The sequence below is a fragment of the Buteo buteo genome, chromosome 4 (genome assembly GCF_964188355.1).
Source record: "Buteo buteo chromosome 4, bButBut1.hap1.1, whole genome shotgun sequence".
Classification (NCBI taxonomy): domain Eukaryota; kingdom Metazoa; phylum Chordata; class Aves; order Accipitriformes; family Accipitridae; genus Buteo; species Buteo buteo.
The window spans coordinates 52,011,181-52,037,704 of NC_134174.1; the positions used below are offsets into that span (position 1 = coordinate 52,011,181).

Consider the following 26,524-nt stretch of genomic DNA (forward strand, 5'->3'; position numbering starts at 1 on the left):
TCCTTATTGAAACTTGTTATTGATCTATTCTTTTAAGAGATGGGTGTAAAATACACCTAGAGCTAAACGGGACCTGCCGAGCATGCTTTGAACAGACGTTGCATGGGACCACTTCACTTCCTTTAGGTTGTCCATACCTATGTTCTTGATTAGAATTCTTGCTTATGTATTTAGTTTAATACCTCAGTTAGAGTTCACAGTAGCAGAAAAGGTGAGATATAGAACCACCTTCCACTCTACTGTAAACTTTTCAAAACTACTTTTTATCTGTTGCCTTCCTCCTCCTTCATCTTGCTGATAGCCTACTCCAACTTGGTTTCCTAGATATTTCTCTCTTTCCCTGTTATCTTAATAGTATTTACACATAACCTAGTGGAACACATTTTAAAATCTTTGGTTGCAGCATAAAATAAATAAGTATATAACCATTAATTAAGCAGAAATTCTACTTAGCCTCATTGTTTCTCCTGTTTATCTAGAAATGGCAAAATGCTGACCTGAATGGGAAATTCAAGCTTCCAATGAAGAATGAGTTTATTCCTACTAACTTTGAGATTTTGCCATTGGAAAAAGATGCAACACAGTACCCTGCCCTTGTCAAGGTAAGCTATCTGTATTTGTCTGTTTGCTGGCTAATGTTCTGGGAAGTTAGCAGTTAATTCCTATGTTTTTTTAAAATATAGATCATGTCATGTTCCAAAGTATAATAAACAAAAAATTAAAAAATTACAAGATATTGCTAGAAAGATAGTCAAAAGTTAATTCTTGCTAAGCTTTGGATTATGACTGTTTGGTGTCCTGGTTTCAGCTGGGATAGAGTTAATTTTCTTCCTAGTAGCTGGTGTAGTGTTATGTTTTGAATTCAGTATGAGAAGAATGTTGATAATACATTGATGTTTTCAGTTGTTGTTGTGTTTAGACTAAGTCAAGGATTTTTTCAGCTTCTTATGCCCAGCCAGCAAGAAGGCTGGAGAGGCACAGGAAGTTGAGAGGGGACACAGCCAGGGCAGCTGACCCAAGCTGGCCAAAGGGGTATTCCATACCATGTGATGTCATGCCCAGTATATATACTGGGGGGAGTTGGCCAGCGGGGGGATCGCTGCTCAGGAACTAACTGGGCATTGGTCAGCGAGTGGAGAGCAATTGCATTGTGCATCACTTGTTTTGTACATACCAATCCTTGTATTATTATTATTGTCATTTTATTATTGTTATTATTATCATTATTAGTTTCTTCCTTTCTGTTCTATTAAACTGTTCTTATCTTTTTTTCTGATTCTCTCCCCCATCCCACTGGATGGGGGGGAGTGAGTGAGCAGCTGCGTGGAGCTTAGTTACCGGCTGGGGTTAAACCATGACATTGCGTTCCTACAAAAATGAATCTACAAACAACTTGAATTCTCTTTGCCCTTTTGAAAGTGTGTTAACAATTGATAGAAATAGTATTAAAGCTGTTTATTCAGCAGAAGGGTGACTGCCACTCTTACATTTTTTTGAGCAGTGTTCAGTAAGTCAAGCATGTAGACAAAGCTATTCTTTTATAACTGTGTATGGAAAAAGCTTGTGATTGCATGGAAAAAGGGAGAGCAATGTAAACATGTAAATAAACATCACTCTCCAGTCTCCTGGAAGCATCATTTAATGATCTCTATGTTTAGCAAATCTCAGTTGTTCTGAGTACCTAAAATTTACTAAAAATTACTTCTCACTAACAGCATAGTTGTCTTTGCTAATGCTCATCTCTGTTCTAGGCTTAGTTGGAGGATAAATAGGAGAAGTCTTCTGCAATTACATGTTGTTCTTCAGTTTGAATACTCAATTCAGGAATACTTTTTGCACACTAGATTAATATGTCTACTTTAGTGCAAAGACATTCTTCAGGAAAACATATTTGTTCTGCACAGGGTATTTTAGCTATGTGCTTGAAGCTGTATTATTAACAGAGGAGGACTTCGAGCATATGTTTATGTCCGTCCTGAACTGAAACCTTAAACCTCAGCGGGGAGACATACTACAGCTCTATTAAGTAACAGTAATTGGTTTGCTGTAGAAACTTGATGGTCCTTCAGTGTCTCTGTAGCAAATAGGCAATTGATCCACACAAAAGCTTTGCTTTAAGGCATCACTGCTTTAGAAATGAATTTGCTTTTAGTTTTTCCTTTCCCTTTAAAATATGTTTTCTGAGCGAAAATGTTTTCAATCTTCTTTGACGAAATAAACATTGTCTATTTTGCCTGCATCTCTTTTACTTTCTCCCCAGCTGTATGTCTGTGTCGTTTTGCTTTTGTGGGACCTGGCATTTGTCTGACCTCACAGCAAAACATTGCAAGAACTAAACCAGCAGAGATGAGCTGTACAAAAAAAAAAAAAAAAGGCCATTTTTCTGCTGTTTTATATGCCTAAGTGAGCTTACTATGGACTGGAGCAGTGTTGTGGAGAAGGGGAGGGATGGGAAGATAAGTGCAGGAACAGGATGGCCGTTTTCGCTGGCACTATGTCACTGGGTCACCTTTGTTGTAATGGCACATCTTGCCCTAAAAAACCCCGAGGAAAGAGGACAGTTAGGATATGGGCTTTGGCCTGAGGGCCAAATTGTTGCTATGGTGCTGTAGTGCTGCTTAATGGCACATCTTTTAATGCCAGCATTAGTAGGGAACTTTGTGAAGCTAAGTCTTTCTTTGTCTCTGATCACTCCTGCTCTAGAAAAGTATTTCCCATTTTGATCATAACCTCATTCACAATGCTGCAGCCATTTAACTGCTTGTTAAGGTGACATAGGGTAAGAAGAGCATCTCAGTAAGGATAGATGGGTGTATACACAAATGTATATAGCAAGAATGTGAATTTAAGGGGACAATGCTAAACTGATATTTGAAGTGGTGAAGAGACTTTTTTTAAAAATAATGTAACATGTTACAGTTAAAAGTTAGGTGACTTAACAAAACTTCTTTTCTTGACACAGGACACTGCTATGAGCAAACTGTGGTTCAAGCAAGATGACAAATTTTTTTTGCCAAAAGCTTGTCTCAACTTTGAATTTTTCAGGTATGCGTTGTTAAGTATATCACATAAATTGCTCTCCAGAAGTTTGTTGTTTGTTGGGAATCTGCATTTCTGTGGCAAAAACTTTTTTGCATGTATTGAGGCTTTAAAACATTTGTCCTTGCTTGGGAATATGCAATAAGATACAGATAGCAGGAAGGCTCATGTAAGTTATGCGGTAGTTGAGTAGCAAGTAGCTTGAGGTGCTCCATCTATATTAACAGGAAAAGTTTATCTAAAAATACTTTAAAAACAAGTTTTCTTCTATGTTTTATTTGCTATACCTGAAATATGCCTACCGATAGGACCTGTTACATATTGCAGTATACCTCTTTAAAAATGGGTGTGTATTATTTTAAATCAATGAATAAATTGCAACTATTTTAAGATAGTGGGTTTTGTTTATAAAATGCTATTCTGATAATGGTTTTAGGTTCAAATTCTGTTTTAATTTGCATAATGCAAGCCAGATAAAATTCTAAGTGGTTAAAATTGTGGCATTTTATTTAACCAACGACTGATTTTTATTTTTTTTTTAGAAGAACACCGTCTGTTTTATCAATGAATGTGTGATTCTCACCTCAGGATGCATGATAAAGTGCTGTAATGTTAATTCTGGTCTTGCATTATTTTTGTCAGAGGAAAATTATCTTTTTTTTTTTAAAGTGAGCATGACGATGTACCTTCTTAGTGTTCCTTTCAAGTAATAATTTCTAACTTTTGAATTAAAAAAAAATACTGCTGTCTTTAGAGTGCAGCTATTTCTGTGCTGGGCTACTGAAAGTGAAAATAATTTCAGGAACTCTCCTTTGGCCTAATTAAATGATTCAGTGATATTGCTGGAAAGGCTATTATGTGGGCTCTGATAGATGCTCATAGATGCACTGTTGAGTCCTTGTTCTGAGTGACCACTTGAAATTTTTCTTGGCAGAATTTTAGGTAGAGGGTTTTTTCTGAGAGTGTCAGATCTTGGTACTGGTGTTGGTACTGGTTGGGGAAAATAGGTTGCCTGGGCATTTCCTCTTTCTTTTTGCTTTTTGAAACCACACGGCAAACATTACAACTGTTTCAACTTCAGCGTGTCAGGAAATGGAAGATCAAAATGGTAACTACAATTGCAATATTTTGCCACCTTTGCTCATACCTGGTGGCTTTCGCTTTTACTATGTTTGGCTAAAATCCAAAATAAGATTTTGTTGAGGGACACTGTTTGTTATATAGTTGTGTTTTGGGTTTTTTTTCAAATCAGTTCCAAATGAACTATGAGTGATCCAATCTCTATACCAGTTTGTGAGTGATTAAAAGATAATAATTGATTTTATGCAGAGCACACAAAGGTATAAATATGCACACATACGCACAATATCGTAGAATCATAGAATGCTTTGGGTTGGAAGGGACCTTTAAAGGTCATCTAGTCCAACCGCCGCTACAATGAGCCAGGGACATCTTCAACTAGATATGTGGTGGTAGTCTTTCCCAGTTAGATTTGTACTTTCATGTCAGTGACCCCTTTTAAAAAGCCAGGAGTACTTGAGCTTTGCTGACTAATGTAATAGAGTGATTTGCCTCTTTCCTCCTAGGAATGGTTATAGGTGGAAAGGTGGCTTTTTTCTTAGGGTTGGGGACGAGGGTTCTTGCTTTTTCTTTAAAAAAATGAGGTGGTAATTGTACATGAATGGATGTGAGGAGATTTTGATAATATTGGGTACATCATCTGCAAAAGAAGTTGTAAGCAGATTTGTCTGGTTTTGATACTTAAGATAGATTCTTAGTGAATCTCTGTCTTTTGAGACTGGTAATGCTAATGGTCATTGCAGGAAATGGTGAAATGTATAGTGTTTATTCATGAGACTTGATGAAATTACCCACAGCTCTTTTGGCCAAGTGAATTGGTGAATAAAGGCATCTTAATAACATTGGTTTTCATAAAGTTTTAGCCTCAATTCTAGATTAGAATATGATGACTATGCTGCAGTGTGGCAGATTACAAGAATTTGTTCACACTACAGACTGCTTCAGTAAGACAGAAAAACTAGAGGATTTCTTCTGCCTGCAGACCTGATGATCACAAATCTTTGGAAGAATTCCTGACCCAGATGTTATAGCAGCAACTGCTGTGTAGATGAATTAAGAGGAAGTTAATGAGGGTGGTTTCTCCTTCAAACATACAAATCCAGTAGGAACAATCTGAGTATATGAATCTCTTGAAGTCAACTTGTTCCAAAACTGAAAATCCCTACATGGCACACCACAGTAAAAACCTCTGACGCGGGACTTATCATCCAGCCTAAGGGATGATGATAAGCTTTTGCTTTGTATGAATTATGACTTAAGAACTCAGCAAGTATCCTTTTTTAAAAGGAAGCAAAGTAACAATGTAATGTGCTGTTGTTTTAAAAACTTCCTAAAGGTATTTGTAAACTCTGCATTTCAAATTTCCCAAGGTTTAGAGATGAATGTTAAAAACATAATGCTAATTATTTTTAACTGGATACTTGCTACCTTCCAGTTTAAGAAATATTTCAAGCAACTTGAGTTGCTTATAAGGTAGCTCAGGATCAACACTTCAGTGTTGATTCCAGCTATGTCACTTACAGTTCTGTTTGAGAGGGGAAAAGACTAGACTTTAAGATTTTTCAGATACACAATCAGTGATTGAGTTGTTCTGCTTCCACAAGTCTAGTCAAAAAATGGTAAACTAGAAATAAGCAGTTATTTACAAAGTTGTCAGTAATAGAAGGCAAATCCCAGAAGAGTGTTATAAAAATTGTTTTCTGTTATTTTTCACTTGAGGATTAATGATTTAGTAGTATTCATTATTTTCAAAACTCCCTATTGGCCTTTGCCAGCTAAATGAGTATACAGAAGTTATAACTGATACAGACATAGTAATCACTCAAACTGATTAAGTCTCTATTCTAGTATCAGAAAGGAAAATAATATAATGAGTTTGGAGGAAGGTTTGTGATAACATAGGATTGACCTACATCTTGCTTTGAATTCAGTCTTGATTAAAAAATTCAATATTAATTGGATTTGCATCATTGGACATATTGACATTGCTCAGTTTTAGGAAATTCTCATTGTAGGGAGAAATGCAAATAGCAGAGTCCAATTTTTTTTATTATTATTTTTTTTCAACTAACCCAGTAGTAGTAAAAAAGCATATCCTAGGCTAAGATTTCAGACTATAGCAGGCTCTGCTTCTCTAATAGATTTAAAAAAAAAAATAATATTCTTTTTTACATCTATTCCCATACGTACTTTCCTTAATCTAGAAGGGAGGAGACATCAAGGCGTTACTAAAAACTGCTAGGAACCTTCTTAAAAATACCGTTGCAATGTATTTTGAAGTTATCAGCGTGTGTGTTGTGGCGATGTGATCTTTGTTTTACTACAGTAATGTTGATATACACTATGAAATACCATGCTATATAGGCATAAAGATATGTAATAGCATGTCTCAGAATATGACCATTAGTGACTGCTTAGGGAAAATAAATGCAAATGGCGTGGGTTTGAATTGCAAGCCATATCCTGACAGCAAATTGTTTTAGATACTACTGATTATTTCTGTGAAATTGATAATGAATTTACATGCACTTCAGAAGCTTTAAAAATAAATATTCAATCATAGTACAAATAACTTGTCTTGACTTTGCAAATTTTTCAAACACACAGATAATTAACAATTGGCACAGGTGAAATATGGCTTGAGTGTTAGAGTTGCATTTCTCTTTTTGAGAAATTTGTAACAGCATTGTATGTGATCAGATGCTTCTAAAAAACAGTAGAGGTTGTATAGTTGTTGCCATTAAAAAGAAAACACAAAAACTACGGTGGTATGACAATGGGTACGCCATGCGTCTTTCCTGAGCTGAACTTAGCATGTACTGCATATTTTTCATACCAGAAATTGCTAATCTCTTAATTTCTGTAATAGAAACTACTTCGTTTTCTGACAGTGTAGAAGTATTAATTACATTATATTCAGTACATAGGCTTTCATTTCAGTCTATTAAATTATGTTGGTTATTCAGGGTGTATTTAGTTTATTTTACTCTTGGTGAATTCTGACTGTGCAGCAAAGTAAACATAACGTGTCTTGATTTATGAGCACAAATAAGAGAATATCTCTGGAATCTTCAATATATTTAGGCATCGCTCAAACCATAAGCGAGCTACATAATTATTTTCCGGTATGTTCATATTTGACTTCAAAATAGGAATCCTTCATAATGGGATCCATCAGCATACTTGCAGTAAATGTTGTTTCCTTCAGATCAAACTTAAAAGGCCAAAAGAAGCTGAGAAAGAATTTTAAACTGCATATTTTACTTTCAACATTTTCTTCCAGCCCATTTGCTTACGTGGATCCCTTGCATTGTAACATGGCCTATTTGTACCTTGAACTACTCAAAGACTCCCTCAACGAGTATGCATATGCAGCAGAACTAGCTGGCTTGAACTATGATCTCCAAAATACCATCTATGGGATGTATGTAAGTACCCAAATCAAAGAAAAGCTTAGAGCCTTAAAACTACTTCCACTCATCAACATTTTTACATTGATTTGATGGAAGGACTTTTATTTTCAAAATGGGTCTAAGGCTGTTACTCCTTTTGATCTTGGTTATTAACCATCCTTTCTTTAATTTGAATTTTAAGTTGAATTTTGTTCAAAGTCTTCAACAATCTTTCCACTCATATTAAGCAAATTTTCTTCTTTATTTTTATATCATTCATGAAATTAATTAGTTGTAAGATTTTTTCCTCCATTTAAAAAAAGAAAAAAGCAACCCTAATCCAAGCTTACATATTTATTTCAGTTTGTCAGATATCTGCTAAAAACCTTCTGACTGATGGGGTAGAAGACCCCCTTTTCATGCTGTTAAATAAATGGTACACTTCAGCTTTCCTGTTCAAGAACTACTGATCATGAGGCTGCATATACATACTCTTCAGTCATGTTTCTTCATCCATTACGTTGTCACTGCTTGAGGTATCAAAGCATTTATTTTGTTTTTCTTTTTGTTAGTCGCTACATTTATGCTGATCCTCTCCATTGCAACATGACATACCTGTTTATCAGGTTATTGAAGGATGATTTAAAAGAGTATACATATGCAGCACGCCTCTCAGGTTTGATCTATGGCATTGCATCAGGAATGAATGCAATACTTGTAAGTAAGAAAAAAAAAATGCAGGAAGAAATGAAACAGCTTGGGAGTTGTTGAGCTTGGAGAAAACATTTGACTTCTGCATTTCTAAATGAGATGGTTAATGTTTTTTTCCTTGCATATATCTCATTAATTAAAGGCAAAGCAAAACTGTATTTTAATCAGTTTTGAGTGACCTGTTTAAGATTGCAGTGTCTTGTGAACATGTGTGCAGTGCAATTGTTGCATTCTAGTTCACATTTTTACTTGCTTGCATGGTAATCTTGAAAGTACTATTGCTGGCTTCTAGATAAAAAGATTAACTTTTCTGTTGACTGAATCTCAACTTTACAGATTTTGCTATAATTCTCTAATTCTGCTGTAGTGAGCTGTGGAAATGATTTGTGCATGTGTTCATTAGAGTGCAATGCTGGATATTTCTGGCTTTTCCTTAGTGTTTGTTTTTATTACATGTTTTGTAATCTATTTTAAAGTGCTGACAATACTTACTGTATAAATACTGATATTATGGGAAATGGTTATTTCTTACCCAGCTTCTCCTGTGAGATTTATGATAGGAGATTGTAATAGTCTCTGTTGAAGTTCTGTTAAAAGCTTTTATTAACCATCGTTCTATTCCAAAATGTGTTTTGAAATTTCCTGTAGAAGTACTATTTCCCAAAGCATCTTAGTAAGAGAATATACTGTATATTGTCTTTAAATTTTCTGTATGAGAGTGCTGCAGTTTCTTTTTTTTTTTTATCCAATGCAAATATAATTTCCTGGTAGCATTCACTTAACTTACTGTAAACATGGTTATCTGTTCTCAGTTTCAAAGCTTGCTGGTGTTTCCATGGTCAGAGTTAATTCCTTTAAAAAGAAAAGGCAGGGGTGGATGTCTATGTGTAATTTTCTTAATTTTTAGTCACAGTTTAGAAGTTTAGAGTTATTTTAAATGTTAGCGGGTTTTTTTTTTTAGGGTCTTTATATTCTTCTACTCTAAAGATTCTATTTTCATGTATTAAATCAGTTTACTTCACTTTGATGTCTGGGAACGTCTAATATTCTTTTTTATATTGTGAGAAGTTTTATAGTCAATAGATGTAACTGTAAAATGTTGATACTTTAAGCGAGGACAGATGCTACACTGAAAACAGTCACCCATGGTGATTGTTGAACAATTTGGGTTTTTAGGCTAATTTAGAATACGAGCCTTTGTCATAAATCCATTTATGATAGCTTTTTCTTCAAAATCATGGTTCAGGTATGTTTCAGTAACTGCCGAAGAAAGAATTCTTCCTACTGGAAAGCAGGAATGTATGTTGGTTTGTGTCCTAAAAATGTAGTTTTACCTTTAATAATTAAACCGCACAAATCCAATTAAATTCTCATTTTGAGATACCAAATTTTGAAGTGGTTTTCCCCCCCAAAGGCCTTCCAAATGCCTTTTTTCAGTAGGCAAACTTTCTGTAGCTTGATGCAATCATATAGTCATTTTTAAGTTCCTATGTTGTTTGGTTTTTTTTTTTAACAATCAAGTTTATTTCATATATACTTTCAAAAAAATGGGTATGATCAGATCAATATCTCATCATGATTGTAGACTAACTACCTTGGTGTTTCAGCCCAGCACCATCCTGCTTATAAATTGTGCTGCTGTTGATAGTACCCCTTTTCTTGTAGTACTGCTTACTTACGTAAAATATTTTTTTGAGCAACAAGATAAACATGCAGCAAGGTTAAAAGTAAATTGGAGAGAATATTTAAATAGGCTGTCAATCCAGATTTCATTACTAAAATGAAAAACCTAGAGTAAAACCATTTCAGTACTCCAGATGTACAGTTTAGTGACTGGACTCAATACTTGTAATCATTAAAAATCTGTATTCAGAGTACAATTTGCTTACATTGACGTGAAATGACATTAATTCTCTGCATTTATAACTGCTGGGCAAATATGCAGTATTATATTCATCAGTTATCTTTTGATGGGTAAAGGGATTTTATTTCAGAACAAGTTCATGTTGAATAATGTTGAATTTAGAGTAAGTGTTGAAAAGTGTATTGTTCATTGAATTATACAAGACTTGGTAATTGTTTTATTCTTTTTATCTTCCACATTTAAAGCAAATTATGCACTTTTTCCATAGCTTTCTGTAAAAGGTTATAATGACAAGCAACATATCTTGCTCAAGAAGATCATTGAGAAAATGGCTACTTTTGAGATTGATGAAAAACGATTTGAAATTATCAAGGAAGCGGTAAGCTACATGAGAAATTTACATTTTGGAGTAATTTAAAATGGAATGCATTGACTTGAAATGAAATCTGAGGGCTGATGATCCGTGGAAATAGACAGTGAAATTCTGCCTCATTGGGACTGCAGAAGCTTTTTTTCTTTTGTCTTTTTTGTGGCCATGAGTTTTCTGTAGTGTTTGTATTACATTCTTTGGTTAAAAATAACTGGTTCTGGAATATTCTTTCAGTAGGTCTGTCTTATGATTGATCAAGGGATTGCAACTTGCTTTGATAGAAGTAGAAATCTAAGAAGGGGGATGGGAGGGGAAATCTTAACTTTATATCCTGTTTTACAATTTGGAAAGGCCCCAGTGGGATCTAGCCATAAAAGAAGGGGAAAATGGATGAAGGGGAAAAGGAAGTGTTGAAAAGATTTGCAACATTTCTTCTCCCCAGATGTGAAGAGGAGCTTTGCTCCTGGGCCAAGATCCTTTGGTGCAAAAGTAACCTGCTGGTTAAGTACATGCCGACTTCTGAAAGTCTCACTTCCTAAATTTAATGACTGATCTAGATATATGGAATGTTAATGAGCTGCTTTTTTTTTACCTCCTGAAGTACATTTATGAACAGTGATTACATTTGCTCAGCCAAACAAGATACATAATTGTTGTTCTGGTTCTTTCTTTAGAGCAGGACAGGTAAAACAAAGGAAATTAACAAATTAGATATTGGCATTCATAGCAATGAGTTGTTGTGGAGCTATAAATGAGTGCACAAGGATTAGACTGGTGGTGGGGAATGGACTGACTTCTGGCCCAGAAAGCTTGCAAATAGTGTGCAGTAGATGAGACAGCTAGGGTTGCAAGGAAGTTCACCCCATGGTTGCTAAAGTCTTACTTTAATCCTCTGCTGCTGGTGATTTTTTGAACAAGTGACTGGCCTAGACAGAGACCAGGGCCATCTTTAGTTCATTACTATTTAGTAGGAAATTCTAAGCAGGCAGACATCAAACATGAAGTAGATTTATTATAACAGCACTTTATTTAGGGCTCTGTGTACCTAAGATACATTAATTGCCTGGAAAGTTTTAACTGGATGTGACAAATGTCAAGGCACAAAAACCCAACTCATGGATCTGTGAATGATCTGGTTTGGATGATTTTCTTTTAGTTTAAGAAGTTTGACTGATTGTCTTTACAGTTCACTTGAACTTTTCTGTATTATGCATCTTTTATCATTCTATAGACTTTTGTTACATAAGCCTTTCGTGTATGTAAAATAAGACAAAATACAAAAAAGTCAAATCAAGATGGGGAGATTGCGGTTTTTCCCCTCATGTCTACACCTAACAGATAAGAGAGATATCAGCTTCTAGTTTCTGTTTGTAACAGATAGAAGGATGCATCCTCAGCACCTTCATGCTCGCTGTTTCTCACTCATGTGCTATGAAATTATTGTCCTGGAAATGATCCCAGCTTGCCAAAACCGTTGGTTTGCACTTTTCAGTTCCTCTGGTAGAGGAAAAAGGTTCTGCTTATTTTGTAAAGGTGCAGTTGGACTAGAAAGGAGTTTCTTTTGAGAAGCTCACTGATTCTTCTCTCATACCCCCTTTAGCCAGGCAAAGAATGCAAAGAATTTCCCAGATGCTCCTGTATTTTTCTAACCAAGTCAGTCCAGGGAAGCAACTGGGAGAAAAACACATTTTCTATTAGTGATATTTCCCCACCCCACCCACAGACAGTCATCACAGAATATGTATTTCCTGGGTAGAGTAACTTATTTAGGTCTAACGGCAATAATATGATTTCCAGCCATTAATTTTATGGACAAGTTTGATTCCATGCTTATTTCAACTATCTTAACAGTTACTGCTTAACCCATGGGCTCAGAAACCCACATTATTATGACGGTAATTTAACACAATTTTTTAACAAGTCTAACAAGCAAGAGAATGTTCTTGACATTTGAATGTATCTTTTTGATGATACACAAAGTTGAGAGTACAAGGTTAATATTTTATGTTTAGAAATACAGTTCTATAATTTGAACTTAATTATTTTGTTTTAGTACATGAGATCACTTAACAACTTCAGGGCTGAACAGCCTCACCAGCATGCAATGTATTATCTCCGACTCCTGATGACAGAAGTTGCTTGGACCAAAGATGAATTAAAAGAAGCTCTAGATGGTAATGATCTGCCAGTTTTAAACTTAATTATTTTATTTTTTTCTTATGGAAAATGTCTTGTTACTAAAGTAATTAAGGTACCTATTTTGAACTCTACCAATTATTCAAGTGAAGCCCCTGCAGTGCCAGACCTGAGCTGATGCTGGTGGATGTTGATGCCTCTGCAGTTATCCTCCAGTTTCTAGAAAGTATAGTAGTTCAGGCAAAAGGCCTCAAATGGCAAAACTTGGAGGTAAAAGTTCAGGCTTTGTGGGCATGAGCCTGGGTATGGTGAATCCAGTGCTTAACCAACTCTGCTAAAATTATTTGGCTCTAATTGACATCTTGCAGACACATTGGAGTGTATCTGCATTGTACTTACCAATGTGCATACTATTTTGTTTTTTCCATTATCAGGGAATCCTCACTCCTGTTTCTGTAGATAATAAAGAACTGTAGGCAATAATGGTAGTAAAGAGCATTGTGGTTCTTAACAAAGAGCAGGTGCCCCCTATATTTGGAGGCAGAAGAAATTTCAAATTAGGGGTTTTAATTGAATTTAGTAATAGCTGAAGAACACTTCCCTACCTGTATCTTACTGTGTTACAACAAAAGGCTGTTACTGGGACAGTTTGCAAAATATCTTGTAAGATCTTCTTGGAATAAACTGAGACGTTCTTTTCAAGAAGAATATCTGGATTTTGTATGTATTTGAGGGATTGGATTCAGAATACATATCCATAGTTGTCAAAGACTTGACACATACCATACTTTTTGAAGTTGTGATGCTGAAAACAGCTTCATTAAGATAGCCTCTATAGATGCCCTGAGCCAGCTGCACAGGGCTGTGTTTTTTCTACAGGATTGCTCCAGGATAGAAATATAAATGTTTAGTTGTATAGTTTCATGAATGGTTGCAGGTGAAGTCGATGACAAAACTAACACTGATTTTCATGGCAGTGGATTCAGCTATATGTAGGTCACTCCTTCTTTTAATGACTACTGAATTTTGAAAAAAATAAGAGGTTTTCTGTTCCTTGCGTAAGTTGTCTTCATAAGATTAATGCTACTGTATTCAGCATAAGAATGGCTAAAAATGGAATGCTGGAAAGGAATGCTGTCTACTTAGCACTGCTGGAAATCTGCTTGAAATACAGGGGATTTATGCATGATTTTTTTTCTCTTTTCCCCTCTCACACTCAATGTGACCATAATCTTTTGCACTATTAATAAGCAATTCTAGGGGCAAAAATTAAGATTAGAGTTATACAACAATAAAAAGTTGATTTGGAATCAGGGAAAAATGTGGAAATGAATTTTTTACTGGTGGTCAGTTACCTCTTAAGAGAGGGAAAGACTGATAAGCGTGGTATAGGTTTTTCTAATACAAATGAAATCTGTTAGATATGTATGCATCCCCCACTGAATAACTGAGTGACCTTGTAATCTTGATTGCACTTGTCTTTTCAAAACTTTTTGTTAAATACACAAGTATTGTTAGTTTTTATTTCAGTTGTTAAAATGACAGAATGAGAAATTAATAGATTTGGTGATACAGTGTGGGTATTCTTGTAGTGTCAGGGAATTAAGAATGGAGATGTTGATTTTGGGATGAATACTCCATCCATTCAACCATCCTTCCTCTCTTATTCCATTGCTTATGTATGTTAAACTATACTTTGCATTATATATGAAAACTGCTTTGCAAAGACGGGTTAGCATAGAACGTGTGTGTATGTGTACTCTGGGATATATTGCAAAAATATTTTTCTTGTGTATTGTTTGTTACAAAGATAATATCAAAACACCATATTTGAGTTGAGGTTCTTTTTTAGTCTAGATGGTAAATGCATAGTGTGTTTCTCAAGCATTATAAACTATGTGCTGCTTGTTTAGTTAATAACTAAGGCTTTATCTTGGAACGCCACCTGAATAATTGCAACTGTTTTCTCTGGAGAATGAATGTTTGTTCAGCATGATTGGAAAGAAGGCTTTTTTTTTCTTTTCTTTTCTTTTTGGAAACTGGGTCAGATGGCAAGTGAATTCTAAGCAAAACAAGCTATATGATGAGTGCTGCTTATTTAGACCTGGAAACTTTCCAATGTTGCATTTTTAAGGAGAGATTTACTTTTTCATGATGATGAGTTTCTCCTCCTCTAAGAAATGCACCAGATCTAGTGATGAGTTAGGTACTTTTTAATGTAAAAATGCATGTAATTGATTTAACTGTCTAAATATCTATTCTAGATGTCACTCTTCCCCGCCTCAAGGCCTTTATAGCTCAACTGTTGTCACGGTTACACATTGAAGCTCTTCTCCATGGCAATATAACAAAACAGGTTGGTGTGATACTTTCTTTAATAAAACAGTTTTTATTTAAAAGCAGCATAAAAAAATGGAAGACTGGTTTAATCTTCTCAGATCTTAAAGCAGTTTTGCCAAATGTGATTTCATAATTTGACTTCGTACTTTTTTATCTTTATGGGCGTATCAGTGTCATTTTTTCCACTTTAGATTTATTAGGCTAACTGCTGCCCTTGTATTGCTCTTGGAAATTTAATAAAAAACAAATTATGATCCAAATACTTTAAAGTCTATGTTGCATGTCATTACTGTGATGTGATCAAGCTGCATAAGGAATGTTGTGCTGCAGATCCTGCTTTTCCATTTGAAAGTGTCAGGCTAACTAGCAAAGATTTAAGAATCCAGGATCCTTCCACCTTGAAGTACTTTGCAGAAAACTAAACAGGAATGGTGGGCTGTAAAAGTAAGTGTCAGCTCCCCTCATTTATGTCTTTTTGGGAGTAAAAATCAGAAAATGTTTGTTCTATCTCTCATTAAAATAATAATGGTTTGTATTTGCATAGGAAATCTAACCAAATATTTGAACATATATACCACTACAAAATGTAGCACCTTGTATATTTTTGCACTTTTTTTTTTTTTTTTTTTTCTGTAGGGCTGGTATAGCAATATTTCTATGTTATACCAGCTCTGTGATACTTCACTAGCAGGAGATGTTATAAACACTGCTACTGACTGCTGCATGTATGGACAAGAAAGTTAACTAGTAAGGGGGGGAAACATAAAAAGATGAAGGAGCCAATAGCACTGGATGCACAAAGTTTTCTTTTTCAAGGATGTATCTAATTTTTTTTTAATTACATAGAGTATTTTTCATGTGGAGAAATATAAAAAAATAGTCTCACTTTTTTCCTTCCTGATTTCTTATACATTTGTATATGAAAGTCAGTTCCTTCTGAAATATAACTGAATGACCAGTTTTTTTAGATTTCCATGATGGTGCAGTCATAGCAGAAAAATGCATTCTTTAGTTGGCATAATGGGTGGCTATTGAGGAATCCTACAGCTAGAGAACTGGGAAAGATGTATGTACTGTTATACCCATAGCTATGTAATGTTTAGAAATGATCTGCAAACTCCCTAATAGATGGGGGTAGGAAATTACTGTCCTTCAGTGTCCATGATGTGATCATCACTGACAAAGCTCAGAAATTTTAACCTGCATCTAAGAATTTTTTCCGACTAAAATTAAATTTAAATTTACATACTCTTGTGACACCTTTCAATACTGAAAAATTTTTTAGTGAATCTGTACTTTTTGAAAAACTAGACCTATCTAGCTGCTTAAAATTCCTATTTCTTCTTGAATTAATTTCATTCTCATATTTGGTTTTTGACTGTTCCTTTTATTTATTTGCTGCTAGTGAGTGAATAGTAAACTAATCCTGTTCAGAATATCTGTCTGAACAGTCTTGTTGCAAATATTTTGTTTTAATATGGTGACTCAATTGGAAGAATATATTTTTCTCTAACCTTTCAAACTGTGTTTTGTTAGACCTCAATCTTTTTGTCTTTGATACTGGGTGGGGGTTTTGGGGCGTGGGGAGGGCATGTGTGTTTATTAAGTTTCCAGACCTTTTGCATATTTTAAGATCATTTGTGTTGTGAGTTTGTGGCAGTGCAGACAAAGAAATTTAGGCTTTCAGCCAAAACTACTTTGTAGCAAGTTACTATAATTTCCAGTATACAGGCTACAAGAACATATAAGACTTAACAGGTAAAGCTTTTGAAGTTAAATCCTTGAATGACACTAACGATTTTTAATTTTTTCACTATTTATTATTTTTTAATTATTACTATTATTTTAATCCATCAAATAAAAGAAAGTATCTGGGCAATGAGTCCTAATACTACCAGCACGTCAATGGAATGCATGTTTGAACTTAACCATTAATTTGTTTTCTTAAAATTGGATCTGCTGAAATGTCATTTGCTTTGCAAATGTACATTGTAGGTATCTCATTTTCAAACTTAGAAAGATGAGTACATCAAAGTGGTGAAGGGAAAGGGGAAAATAAAAGCCCATTGAACTTTAATTTCAGCAGCATTGGGGAGGAGTAGTAGTTAAACACATAGACAAGATAAATGTGGAAAAAAACCCACAAACCCCTTGCCCTCTCCCCAGCCCCCACTTCTTCTTATCTACTTAACCTCTGCTGTATTTTTGTTAAATTACAATATCCCTATTTGCTATTCCTGATTTTTTTTTTCCTTTTTAATTTTCTCTCATGTCACCATCAACAATTGGAAAGTCTTACCCTGCCGTTAGGTACAGAATAACTAATGATCATTAAAAGTCCTCCTATGTTTTCTCTTCCAGGCTGCATTAGGAATTATGCAGATGGTTGAGGACACTCTCATTGAGCACGCCCATACAAAGCCACTTCTTCCCAGTCAGTTAGTGAGATACAGAGAAGTGCAACTTCCTGACAGTAAGTTAAATGATTTATTTACAATTTTTTAATACACATTAAATTGAGATTCTCTGTTTGCTAATGGCATTTTAAAATTAATATTATTCTGTTGATAGGAGCTTGTTTTGAAATCAGACTTACTTCAAATTATTTTAAACTTTAAATTTAAAAATACAGTTAGGGTGTGGTTTTGTTAAGAAAATTGTGCACTAATATATCATCATTCTGGTGTACCTGAAAATGAATTTGATTTCATTTTTAATCTGTGTATGTAAATTGGACAACTTGGGGATTGGAACTAGATGATCTTTAAGGTCCCTTTCAACCCAAACCATTCTATGACTCCATGATTCTTTGATTCAATCCTAATTCACTCAGTATGATTTGTGGAAATAAGAGCTCTGCCCCACACTCTGCTACACATAGTATACACATTTGAATAAGCACCATTCTTTGAGCACTTTCAAGTATTAATTGACCATTCAGTCAAGGATTGTCCTGAGTTACTCTTGCTTTATGAGAAAACTAAAAGCTCTTGCACAAGTAACTGGATTTTTCTAATATAAATTCTTTTGGTCTCATGGTGTTTGTATATGATTTTACTTCTGTTGTGCAAAAAAGTCTTATATAAAAGACAGGAGGTTGAAAGAATTGCTGGGAGTTATACAGGAATGATGACATATGTAGCTATACAGCCAATGCCCCTTACCCATAGCTAATCATCAGCTTGTGGAAGCTACCATATACCAAAGAAGCTATTGGTATTAAATGCTGAATTATTTTTAATGTTCATAAACGTTTCTGACAAATTGTTTTTAGAAACTATTTACACATTAGAGGTAATGCAAAATTCCACTCCAGTTCCAAAAATACTTGCTTAAGGAGAATCAGCCAGTTTCAATTTACTTGTTGATATGCTCAAGCTATGACATTTCAATGTGTTAAAACAATCTTTTCTTTACTTGTTTCGTGAAGAGTATGCTGTTAGTGGAAATTCTGCTTTAACAGTCCTAAACCATTTATTATAATTCCATTCCACAAGTGATAGAACATTATCTTTTTAATTGTGGACAATACGAATGTACATTTTAATGAACTTAAATGTTTCAACTTTGTCTTTTAGGAGGTTGGTTTGTATATCAACAGAGAAATGAAGTTCATAACAATTGTGGCATTGAAATATATTACCAGACAGACATGCAGAGCACTTCTGAGAATATGTTTCTGGAGCTCTTTTGTCAGATTATCTCAGAACCATGCTTCAATACTCTGCGCACCAAGGAACAATTAGGTAAATTTTTCCATAGTGATTATGTCTCTGTATACTCACATGCACGCATACTCACACACTTCTATGAGACATGATGAGGTGTTCTTTCCCTGCTTAGTGAGTGCCATTTAAAGGGTACTTGGTAAATGTAAATCATTTTAACGGATGATGACGCAAGTGAATATTACTGTGCACAGACTCTAAATTGAGAAGCAGCAATCATAATTTTTAAGATAAGTCTGAGATATCTGAAACTAACTCTGGCTTAAAAAAAGTTTGATCACTGTACAGAAAACTTCATATCTAGAATTTTTACAACAAGGACATTAGGTCAGTTTCCTAAATTTTAGATCTTCTTAAAGAATCAGTTTGGTCTTTTCTGCGTGTGATCCTACTTCCAGGTGTACTTGATGATTCATAAGCCCTATTTTAGGAATACTGCTGTGTGGGTAATGGTAAGCTGCCATGTTGGTGAAGACCTAAATACATTTCAGGCTTCTTAAGAACACGGCTGTTCACCAATAAGTACAAATAATTGTTACCTGAACTAGTAAGACTGAGAACTAGTAAGGTTATTCCAAACCAGGATAACAACGAGAGACAGACTGCGTGACAGTTTGCGTGACTGAAATACTAATGAGGAGGAGTACAGTTTTTCCAAAGGTGAGAGGCAGGGGAATGTCTCAGTGTGGTAACTATGATCTACCAGGGAGATCAGGCAAGAGTAGACTTTTTGTGAACAACTAGCAGAATCAGCCATACCATATTCATTATAGGGATTTTAACCATCTAGATACCTGCTGAAAATAGGGCAGGACCCAGGTTATTTAGCAGGATTTTGGAATGTGCTGGTGACAGGTTTTGTATAGAATTTGGAGGTAACAGCTAAAGAGGAGGCAGGGAACAACTGTGAGGGTGTGTCCAGCACTGCGTAACTGCCAAATGATAGAGCTCACAAGACTTAGGAGGGAAGACAGTAGAAATACCAGCAAAATTCAATACACTTCATGGAATTGTTAATAAGATCTCTGAGAAAGTGAAGAGAAAAAGAAGTTCAGGAGTTAGCAGTTTGCTAAACAGTAGAAGTAGTAACAAGAACTCATTCAATAAATGCTTTAGCAGTACGAGAAAGAGGAAGAGAAAAATTGTCAATGGACGGGGGGGGACCACCTAAAAATGTTTTAGGGTGGATTTGTTAGTTTTCACTTAAAATGTCAACTGTGATGAGATGATTTCCAAAATAAATACTGGTGATCAAAGTCCAAGGCTTACCTTTGAACTGGAAAATAACAGATTAAAAGTTGTTCAGGTAAATTAGAAGCTTTTAAAGAGTTCAGGCATGATGAACTCTACATTCGTTAAAAAAAAACAAAAACAAAACCAAAAAACAACAAAAACCAAAATTATGAAATCCTGGAATTAGAAGTCTTACAGCTGAGAATTTGTGGATGATAGATGAGGTACTGGAAAAAATAATCACGGGTAAATGCTATATGTTTCCTTAAAAAAGGAAAGAGAAAAGCAGGGAAATTACAGATCAGTCAGCTAACTTATTCCATATTTTCCATGAATTAGAATTATCAAATCAGTTCTAAATTCATAGACGGTAACTGAGAAACTATTACTGGACAAATTCAGATCAAACTAACTGAACTTTTTTATATACAAACAGAGTTTGGCTGTATGGATGGAAGTGGTGATGTTGTAAGTCTTTTCTTGATAGTATGAAAGGCACGTAATATTCTCAAACAAGCTAGAGAGAGCGCCTAGGTGGGAGTGCTACACATTTGGATGCAAGACTGTTTGGAAAGTCATGACTGGAGAATAGATAAGCTCATTTGAAAAATGGTGTTTTACAGAGCTCTATTGTGATCCAATGCTATTTAGTATTTTCATCAAAACTCTGGATGATAGAAGAGTGAATATGCTTACTAAATCTTCAGATAATACTAAGCTGGGAGAGGCTGCAAGTGTGTGGGAGGATAGAACTCAAAATTAGTTTGACATTTTGGAGACATGACTTGAAAGAAGATAAGATGCAATTTGTTAGGAACAGTTTGGCAGGAATAATCAATGGCACAGATACAAGCTAAGAAGCAACTGGCTAGGTAGCAGTTCTGTAGAAAACAATCTAAAGGTTACAGTAGATAGGAAGTAGAACGTAAATCAGTGGCGTAATGCTGCTGTGTAAAACACTGGTTTATATATAAATGGGAGCTTCCAAGATGCAAACACAATAATATTTCTATATTGTTCAGGTAAGGACTTTAAAATACTGTATCCAGTTTTGACATAAGCATCAAGGAATGATTAGAGAGCTATAAAACAACATTTGAAAGACTGAAATGTGCAGATTAGTTATTGAAAGAGGGGAGGAAGATGGAAGAGAGGCTTAGTTGTTCAGATAAGTAAAAGCTGCACCAAAAAGGAAGGAAATAATATTTTCTTTGTATCTAATTGATAAGATGAGAAATAGTGGTCTTACATTGCAGCAAAGAGAATTGAGATTAGATGTTATGAAAAAATAATAAGTTCCTAATGTTGAGTCTAATGAAGCACTAGAGTACAGCTTAATTTCTGGTTACCTAATCCTGATGACAGAATTCCTTTTGTTCTGTCTTGGTCTGCCTCATCTCCTCCTCACCCTTTCCCTGAACTGATATTTACCTCAGTGAAATAAAGACTTTTAAAAAAAACAAAAAAACAAAACCCAAACAAAAACCCCCAAACATGAGCATATTTTGAAAACCTGCATTATTTCATAAAATTGCATTCTTGTCAAACATGCCATGTTTGGCAAACTTAATGCTGAAACAAGGGGTTTCTTTTAATTTGTGACTATTCTTGTTTTGCCAAGGTTACATTGTGTTCAGTGGTCCACGTCGGGCAAATGGCATACAAGGACTGCGATTTATTATCCAATCTGAAAAGCCACCACACTATCTAGAAAGCAGAGTTGAAGCATTCTTAAAAACTATGGAGAAATGCATAGAAGATATGACAGAAGAGGCCTTCCAAAAACACATCCAAGCTTTAGCAATTCGTCGTCTAGACAAACCAAAGAAGCTGTCTGCAGAATGTGCTAAATATTGGGGAGAAATAATTTCCCAGCAGTATAACTTTGACAGAGGTAAGAAAAATTATAATTCCTTCAAAACTGAATGCTGTAGTTTGGCTACACTTGTGACTGTTGAGTGTCATATTAATTTGGGAGCAACTTAAACTTTTACGTAGCCTGTGCATAATTTAATATATTTCTTGGTGATCTGTGTCCTGTAAATTGTATTTCTTTCTTCTGCTCTGAGAAAATGACCTCATTTGTGGAGCCTGTGCTCTCATTGCTGTGGGACCCTTTAGTAATAGAGCATAAATGTGTTCCCTGATGTTCACTATATGATGGGGGTTGGCGAATGCTTCATTGATCTTCTGTTCTTTCCTTAAGGCTCAGTGAGACATAGAGTAGGTCAAGGATTGGAAGTGGTTTGAATGCAAATGTTGATGTTGCATAAGCTCAAATTTCTTTCTGTGATGTTCAGATGTCTGTATTACATATGTGTGTAATACTTGACTGAGATGCATTCAAATACACTTTGACATTCCTGAAAGTGCACACATGAACCCTATTCCTCTTCCCATTGCACAGTTCTTTCAAGGCAGCGATGGCAGAGGCAACAGCAGGTATCTTAACTAACATGGGACCTGTATCAGCTTAGAGTAGGCTCAAAGAAACATTAATTTGGGGTTTGTTTTTTTTTTTTTCATACATGATACTTTGAAGATTACAGGCTTGTAGAAGACCAATTGAGAACCAACTTCTAGTGTTATTACTGAAAATGGACTGACAGTTCTTACATTGTGATCCTACATAGTATTTGAGTTGTATTTTTCCCTTTTTCATCGTTTGAAGGTTTTTAATCAAAAATACTGAGGTATATTAGTAATAAAGTTCCTAATGTAAAAAAAAATCAGTTTTAGGTACAGATCAGCTTTTCCTCACATTTTCATCTCTCGACTCTTATTCACAGCTGTAATTTTCCATCTTCCATGCATAATATGCTTCCTACATAAAACTCTGTCTGTATCCTGTGACTTCTCTTCTGCTTTACATGCACAGTATTGGCCTTCTACAATAGCAAATACAGTCTTTTTGGTTGACAATGACTAACTGAACTGTTTTAATAATGAAGAATTTTGTCGTCTAGCTTGGTCTTGAGAGAGTAAGAGCTACTGACGAGGTTTCATGCCTGAGTGTAAGGAGTGTCGTGGAAACTTATCCCCTCAAGTACTTTTTTTGTGTCTGATGAAACAGTTTAATTTTTCTCTGCCTTCAGTGTTTCTGGTTTTACCATACTTGGATCTGTATTATCTCTCTGGAATTTCTTACTTCCAGCTGCAGCCATAACTTTCATATCTTAATCTCTCTCAACTTATTATTTCCCTTGGCTTTTATGTCTTTAATTCCCCACTACCCACTAGTAATTTTATTTCATTAATGATTCTAACATGACTAAAATCGTCAAAATCAGAAATTCATATTCCATCCTTAAGTAGTGAAAGGGTTTTTTCTTCAGGTTTTAACATTTTTATTATTTCTACTTCTACTGTTTTACTTAATTTAAAAATTTTCTCCCAAATGTCATCTAATTTTCCAAACTGTGTTGGTTTTGTTGTTTGTTTGTTTTTTTATTTCCTCCATGTAGAACTTCATATTGATTACTTGTAGCCTGCCTTACACACTTATTAGCTGCATATTTGTTCTCTTGTACACATTTCTTTCTTGATCTGGGTAACCCTAAGAAAAGCAAGCATGCCTACAACAAAAAACATTCCTGCTTATGCAGTAATAATATTATATGATCAGTTCATTACAATTTAATTTAGATGAACTGATGTAGCTACTGAGACACATTGTCCCCAGGTATCTTAAAGGTGATTATTTCTTAACACGTATGATGTAGGCATCATTTGTTACATTTATTTAAAAGTACATCCTGCCAAAGCACATCTTACCATCCTGTTTCCTAACTGTGAATAAAAGCCATCTATAATCGGTCTGCATTAGAAATGTGTAATATTGATTTGAAGATAATATACAGAGCAGGCATATATTTTTTTAGCTACTGAATAATATACAGTGCAATCAGTATTCTTCAAACATGCATTTTTTTAGTAAGTTCAATCAAATGGGCTTACTGAAGTATAATTTTCTGCCAAGCTTCCAATGACACTTTTAGTGATGCAAGTATTAGCTTGCAAGTTAACAATGAAAAGCATATTATTTGCAGTCAATTACAGCATCTGAATTTGAAAGAAATCTACTTTGAATAAGTAGTGTGCTAATAACCAGCTATGATTTGCAGACTTGTTCTAATTTTTACTATTGTTGTGCAGATAACATTGAAGTGGCTTATCTAAAGACCCTGACCAAGGATGATATTATACAGTTCTACAAGGTAAGTTAGTCATGTACTTAAAATGTTACTTGGAAAGAGATGTAGATACAACTGGATGTTATTTGTGTGAACTATGAAAGCATATACTTATGCCTGTTCTAGGCAAAAGATATGATTGATGGAGGTACCTTAATAATAATTTTGTTTCCTGAATCTTACTTAGTTTAGTGGCAACTAGCATATTGTAAAAATTGCGGAGAAGGATTGTTTTTTGTTGTGTGTGTGTTGGTTTGGGTTTTTTTCCTCTTATCAGCTCTTATTCTCCTCTTGTCTCATATATCCTTTCTTTATCAATTAAAAATGTGCTGCTCTATTACCAAACTTGACCAAAATTGCTAATTTGTTGTTTTATTTTTTCTTCAACTAGTAAATGATTCAGCATATTTCGTGTGTGTGAATTGTGAATGAAACAGATATTTTTAAATCTTTGTTCACTGTAAATCGAAACTTCTTATTCTTCCTGTCATAGTTAGGCAAAACAAAGGAACAGCATAATGATGTACATAATTGTACATTGCAACTCAGCATGAAGTTGCTAGCCAGATAGCCAATATAAGCAGTTGAAATACTAGGGGTCGTCTGCCCCCCCCCCCCCCCCCCCCAGTAAATTTGGCCTCATTCTTTCTGTTTTGTAACAAATTTTATAGGCAGTAATTCACTATATTGCAAAGTGTACGTATTGTTTTATTACTTATGGAGCAGCTAATAGCTCAGGGAATACTTTGAAAAATAATGTAAACGTATGTCTTTGGAACTATTGGATCAAAAAATTTCTGCCTATGAAGAGGCATGGGTATGTGTGCATCTATGTTGTCTTGTTTTCTCTCTTGGGGGGGGGGGGGCAATGTCTTTCAAAATGGTTTCTCTTGTATTCTGTCTTACTGTTTTCACTATCCAAGGTCATTTTTACATTACCGTCTATTTTTATGAGATTTAGTCTTAATGCTTAAAACTCATTTACATGGCACAGTGAACACTGACATCTTTGGTTTGTGTTTTTTGTTTTTAATAGTATGATAGCATGGGTGAAGATATGCAGCAAATACAAACTTAGTAAATGGAATTTCAGTAGCTGTTGTTTAATAAATTGTAACTTGAACAAGTATCCGTGTTCTGGTTTTGTAGGAATCTCTACTATTTTGCTTACGCTAATGCTCAATACGTGATTATCAGTATTCCAGAGCAGAAGTAACTGGCTAGATTGGTGAGCTAGTCCAGCTGAATTTAATAATTGTGTTCAGGGTGATGTACTTCCAGAAGGCTGCTAGGGATTGAAAATTCTGCAGAGATTTTAGGTTAAATTCCTGATACTATGATAGTTAATGGCTAAATTGCTATTACTTCGAGTTTTTCTGAGTCCCAAACAGTACATGAATTTCTTAAATTCATTGTAAAATAATTTAAGGTACTGTATGAATGACTTTTAGTAATATTTGAAGGGACATCCCAAAATTTATCCCTCATTTTAAAGCTTAAATTAAAATTTAAATGCTCTCATTCTTTTACTGTTTTATAAATGTAATGTCTGAGTGGTTCTTCCCACACCTGAAGGACTTGATGTTTTTTACTGTAGGTGCTGTTGGCAATAGATGCTCCCAGAAGACACAAGGTATCAGTACACGTCCTTGCAAGGGAAATGGATTCCTGTAAGTATTGTGCTGAATATAGTATTTAATCAATTCCTGTTCAAGCAAGCCATGTTACATGATATAAATGCACTACAAGAAGAACTCAGCTCTGGAGATTACATACCTTTCAGAGGAAAAATTACTTCTTTTTATGGGTTTTCTTCACATGGCTGCTTCAAATTTTCTGGTTGAAGTTTGTGACCAAGTTCTTCAGCCATTCTGAACTATACTGATACTAGAACAATATATCTTAAAATAGCACTTCTTTTTTCAACAGGATATTTTAAAACAAACATAAAACTCTGTGTAGTCCTACAGGAAAAAACAAAATTAGGATTTGTGGTTATCAATACAATGTGGTTTTTTTGTTGTTGTTTTTTTTTCCCTGACAAGCAATGAATGTCCACAATTTTATTCAAGCACTCTCAAAGGAAGTAAATAAAAATAATAATAACAAACAAACAAAAACCCCCAACCCTTTGGGAATGTCAAACATTATATTTAAACTTGAGAAAGTCGAAGTTTATTTAAGTTTTATTTTCAAATAATCTAGATGAGTTGTGCATTGTAAACTGTGTTGTTCTGTTTTAGAATTCAAGAAAGAAAAGGTTGAAAGTGTTTCTGGTTAATATAAATAAGCTGAGAGGAAAAACTTCTATGTTGTTTTGTGTGGATTTTTCACCAGTTTATATTGGACTTAAATTTCAACATGTAACTGGTTGCAAAGTCAAGAATATTAAAGGCTTGTGTGTAGGAACAGAAAGAAGCAGATGGCTGTGCGCCTGT

The 26,524-nt window shown here is 34.8% G+C and overlaps 1 protein-coding gene across 5 annotated transcripts in view; it reads left to right on the plus strand.

Annotated features, from left to right (window-relative positions):
* IDE (insulin degrading enzyme) overlaps positions 1-26,524 on the plus strand; it is a 99,467-nt gene that overhangs the window by 38,807 nt on the left and 34,136 nt on the right. For 4 of the 5 annotated variants that reach the window (XM_075026093.1, XM_075026092.1, XM_075026090.1 and 1 more), the window contains exons 13-23: positions 480-602; positions 2,963-3,045; positions 7,403-7,547; positions 10,355-10,465; positions 12,510-12,630; positions 14,857-14,948; positions 17,294-17,405; positions 18,511-18,678; positions 21,515-21,787; positions 24,049-24,110; positions 25,684-25,756. In XM_075026093.1, the coding sequence (XP_074882194.1) occupies positions 480-602; positions 2,963-3,045; positions 7,403-7,547; positions 10,355-10,465; positions 12,510-12,630; positions 14,857-14,948; positions 17,294-17,405; positions 18,511-18,678; positions 21,515-21,787; positions 24,049-24,110; positions 25,684-25,756 (1,363 nt within the window). Of the gene's footprint in view, positions 1-479; positions 603-2,962; positions 3,046-7,402; positions 7,548-8,083; positions 8,229-10,354; positions 10,466-12,509; positions 12,631-14,856; positions 14,949-17,293; positions 17,406-18,510; positions 18,679-21,514; positions 21,788-24,048; positions 24,111-25,683; positions 25,757-26,524 lie in introns of all 5 variants that reach the window. The other variant, XM_075026091.1, reaches the window with a different exon arrangement.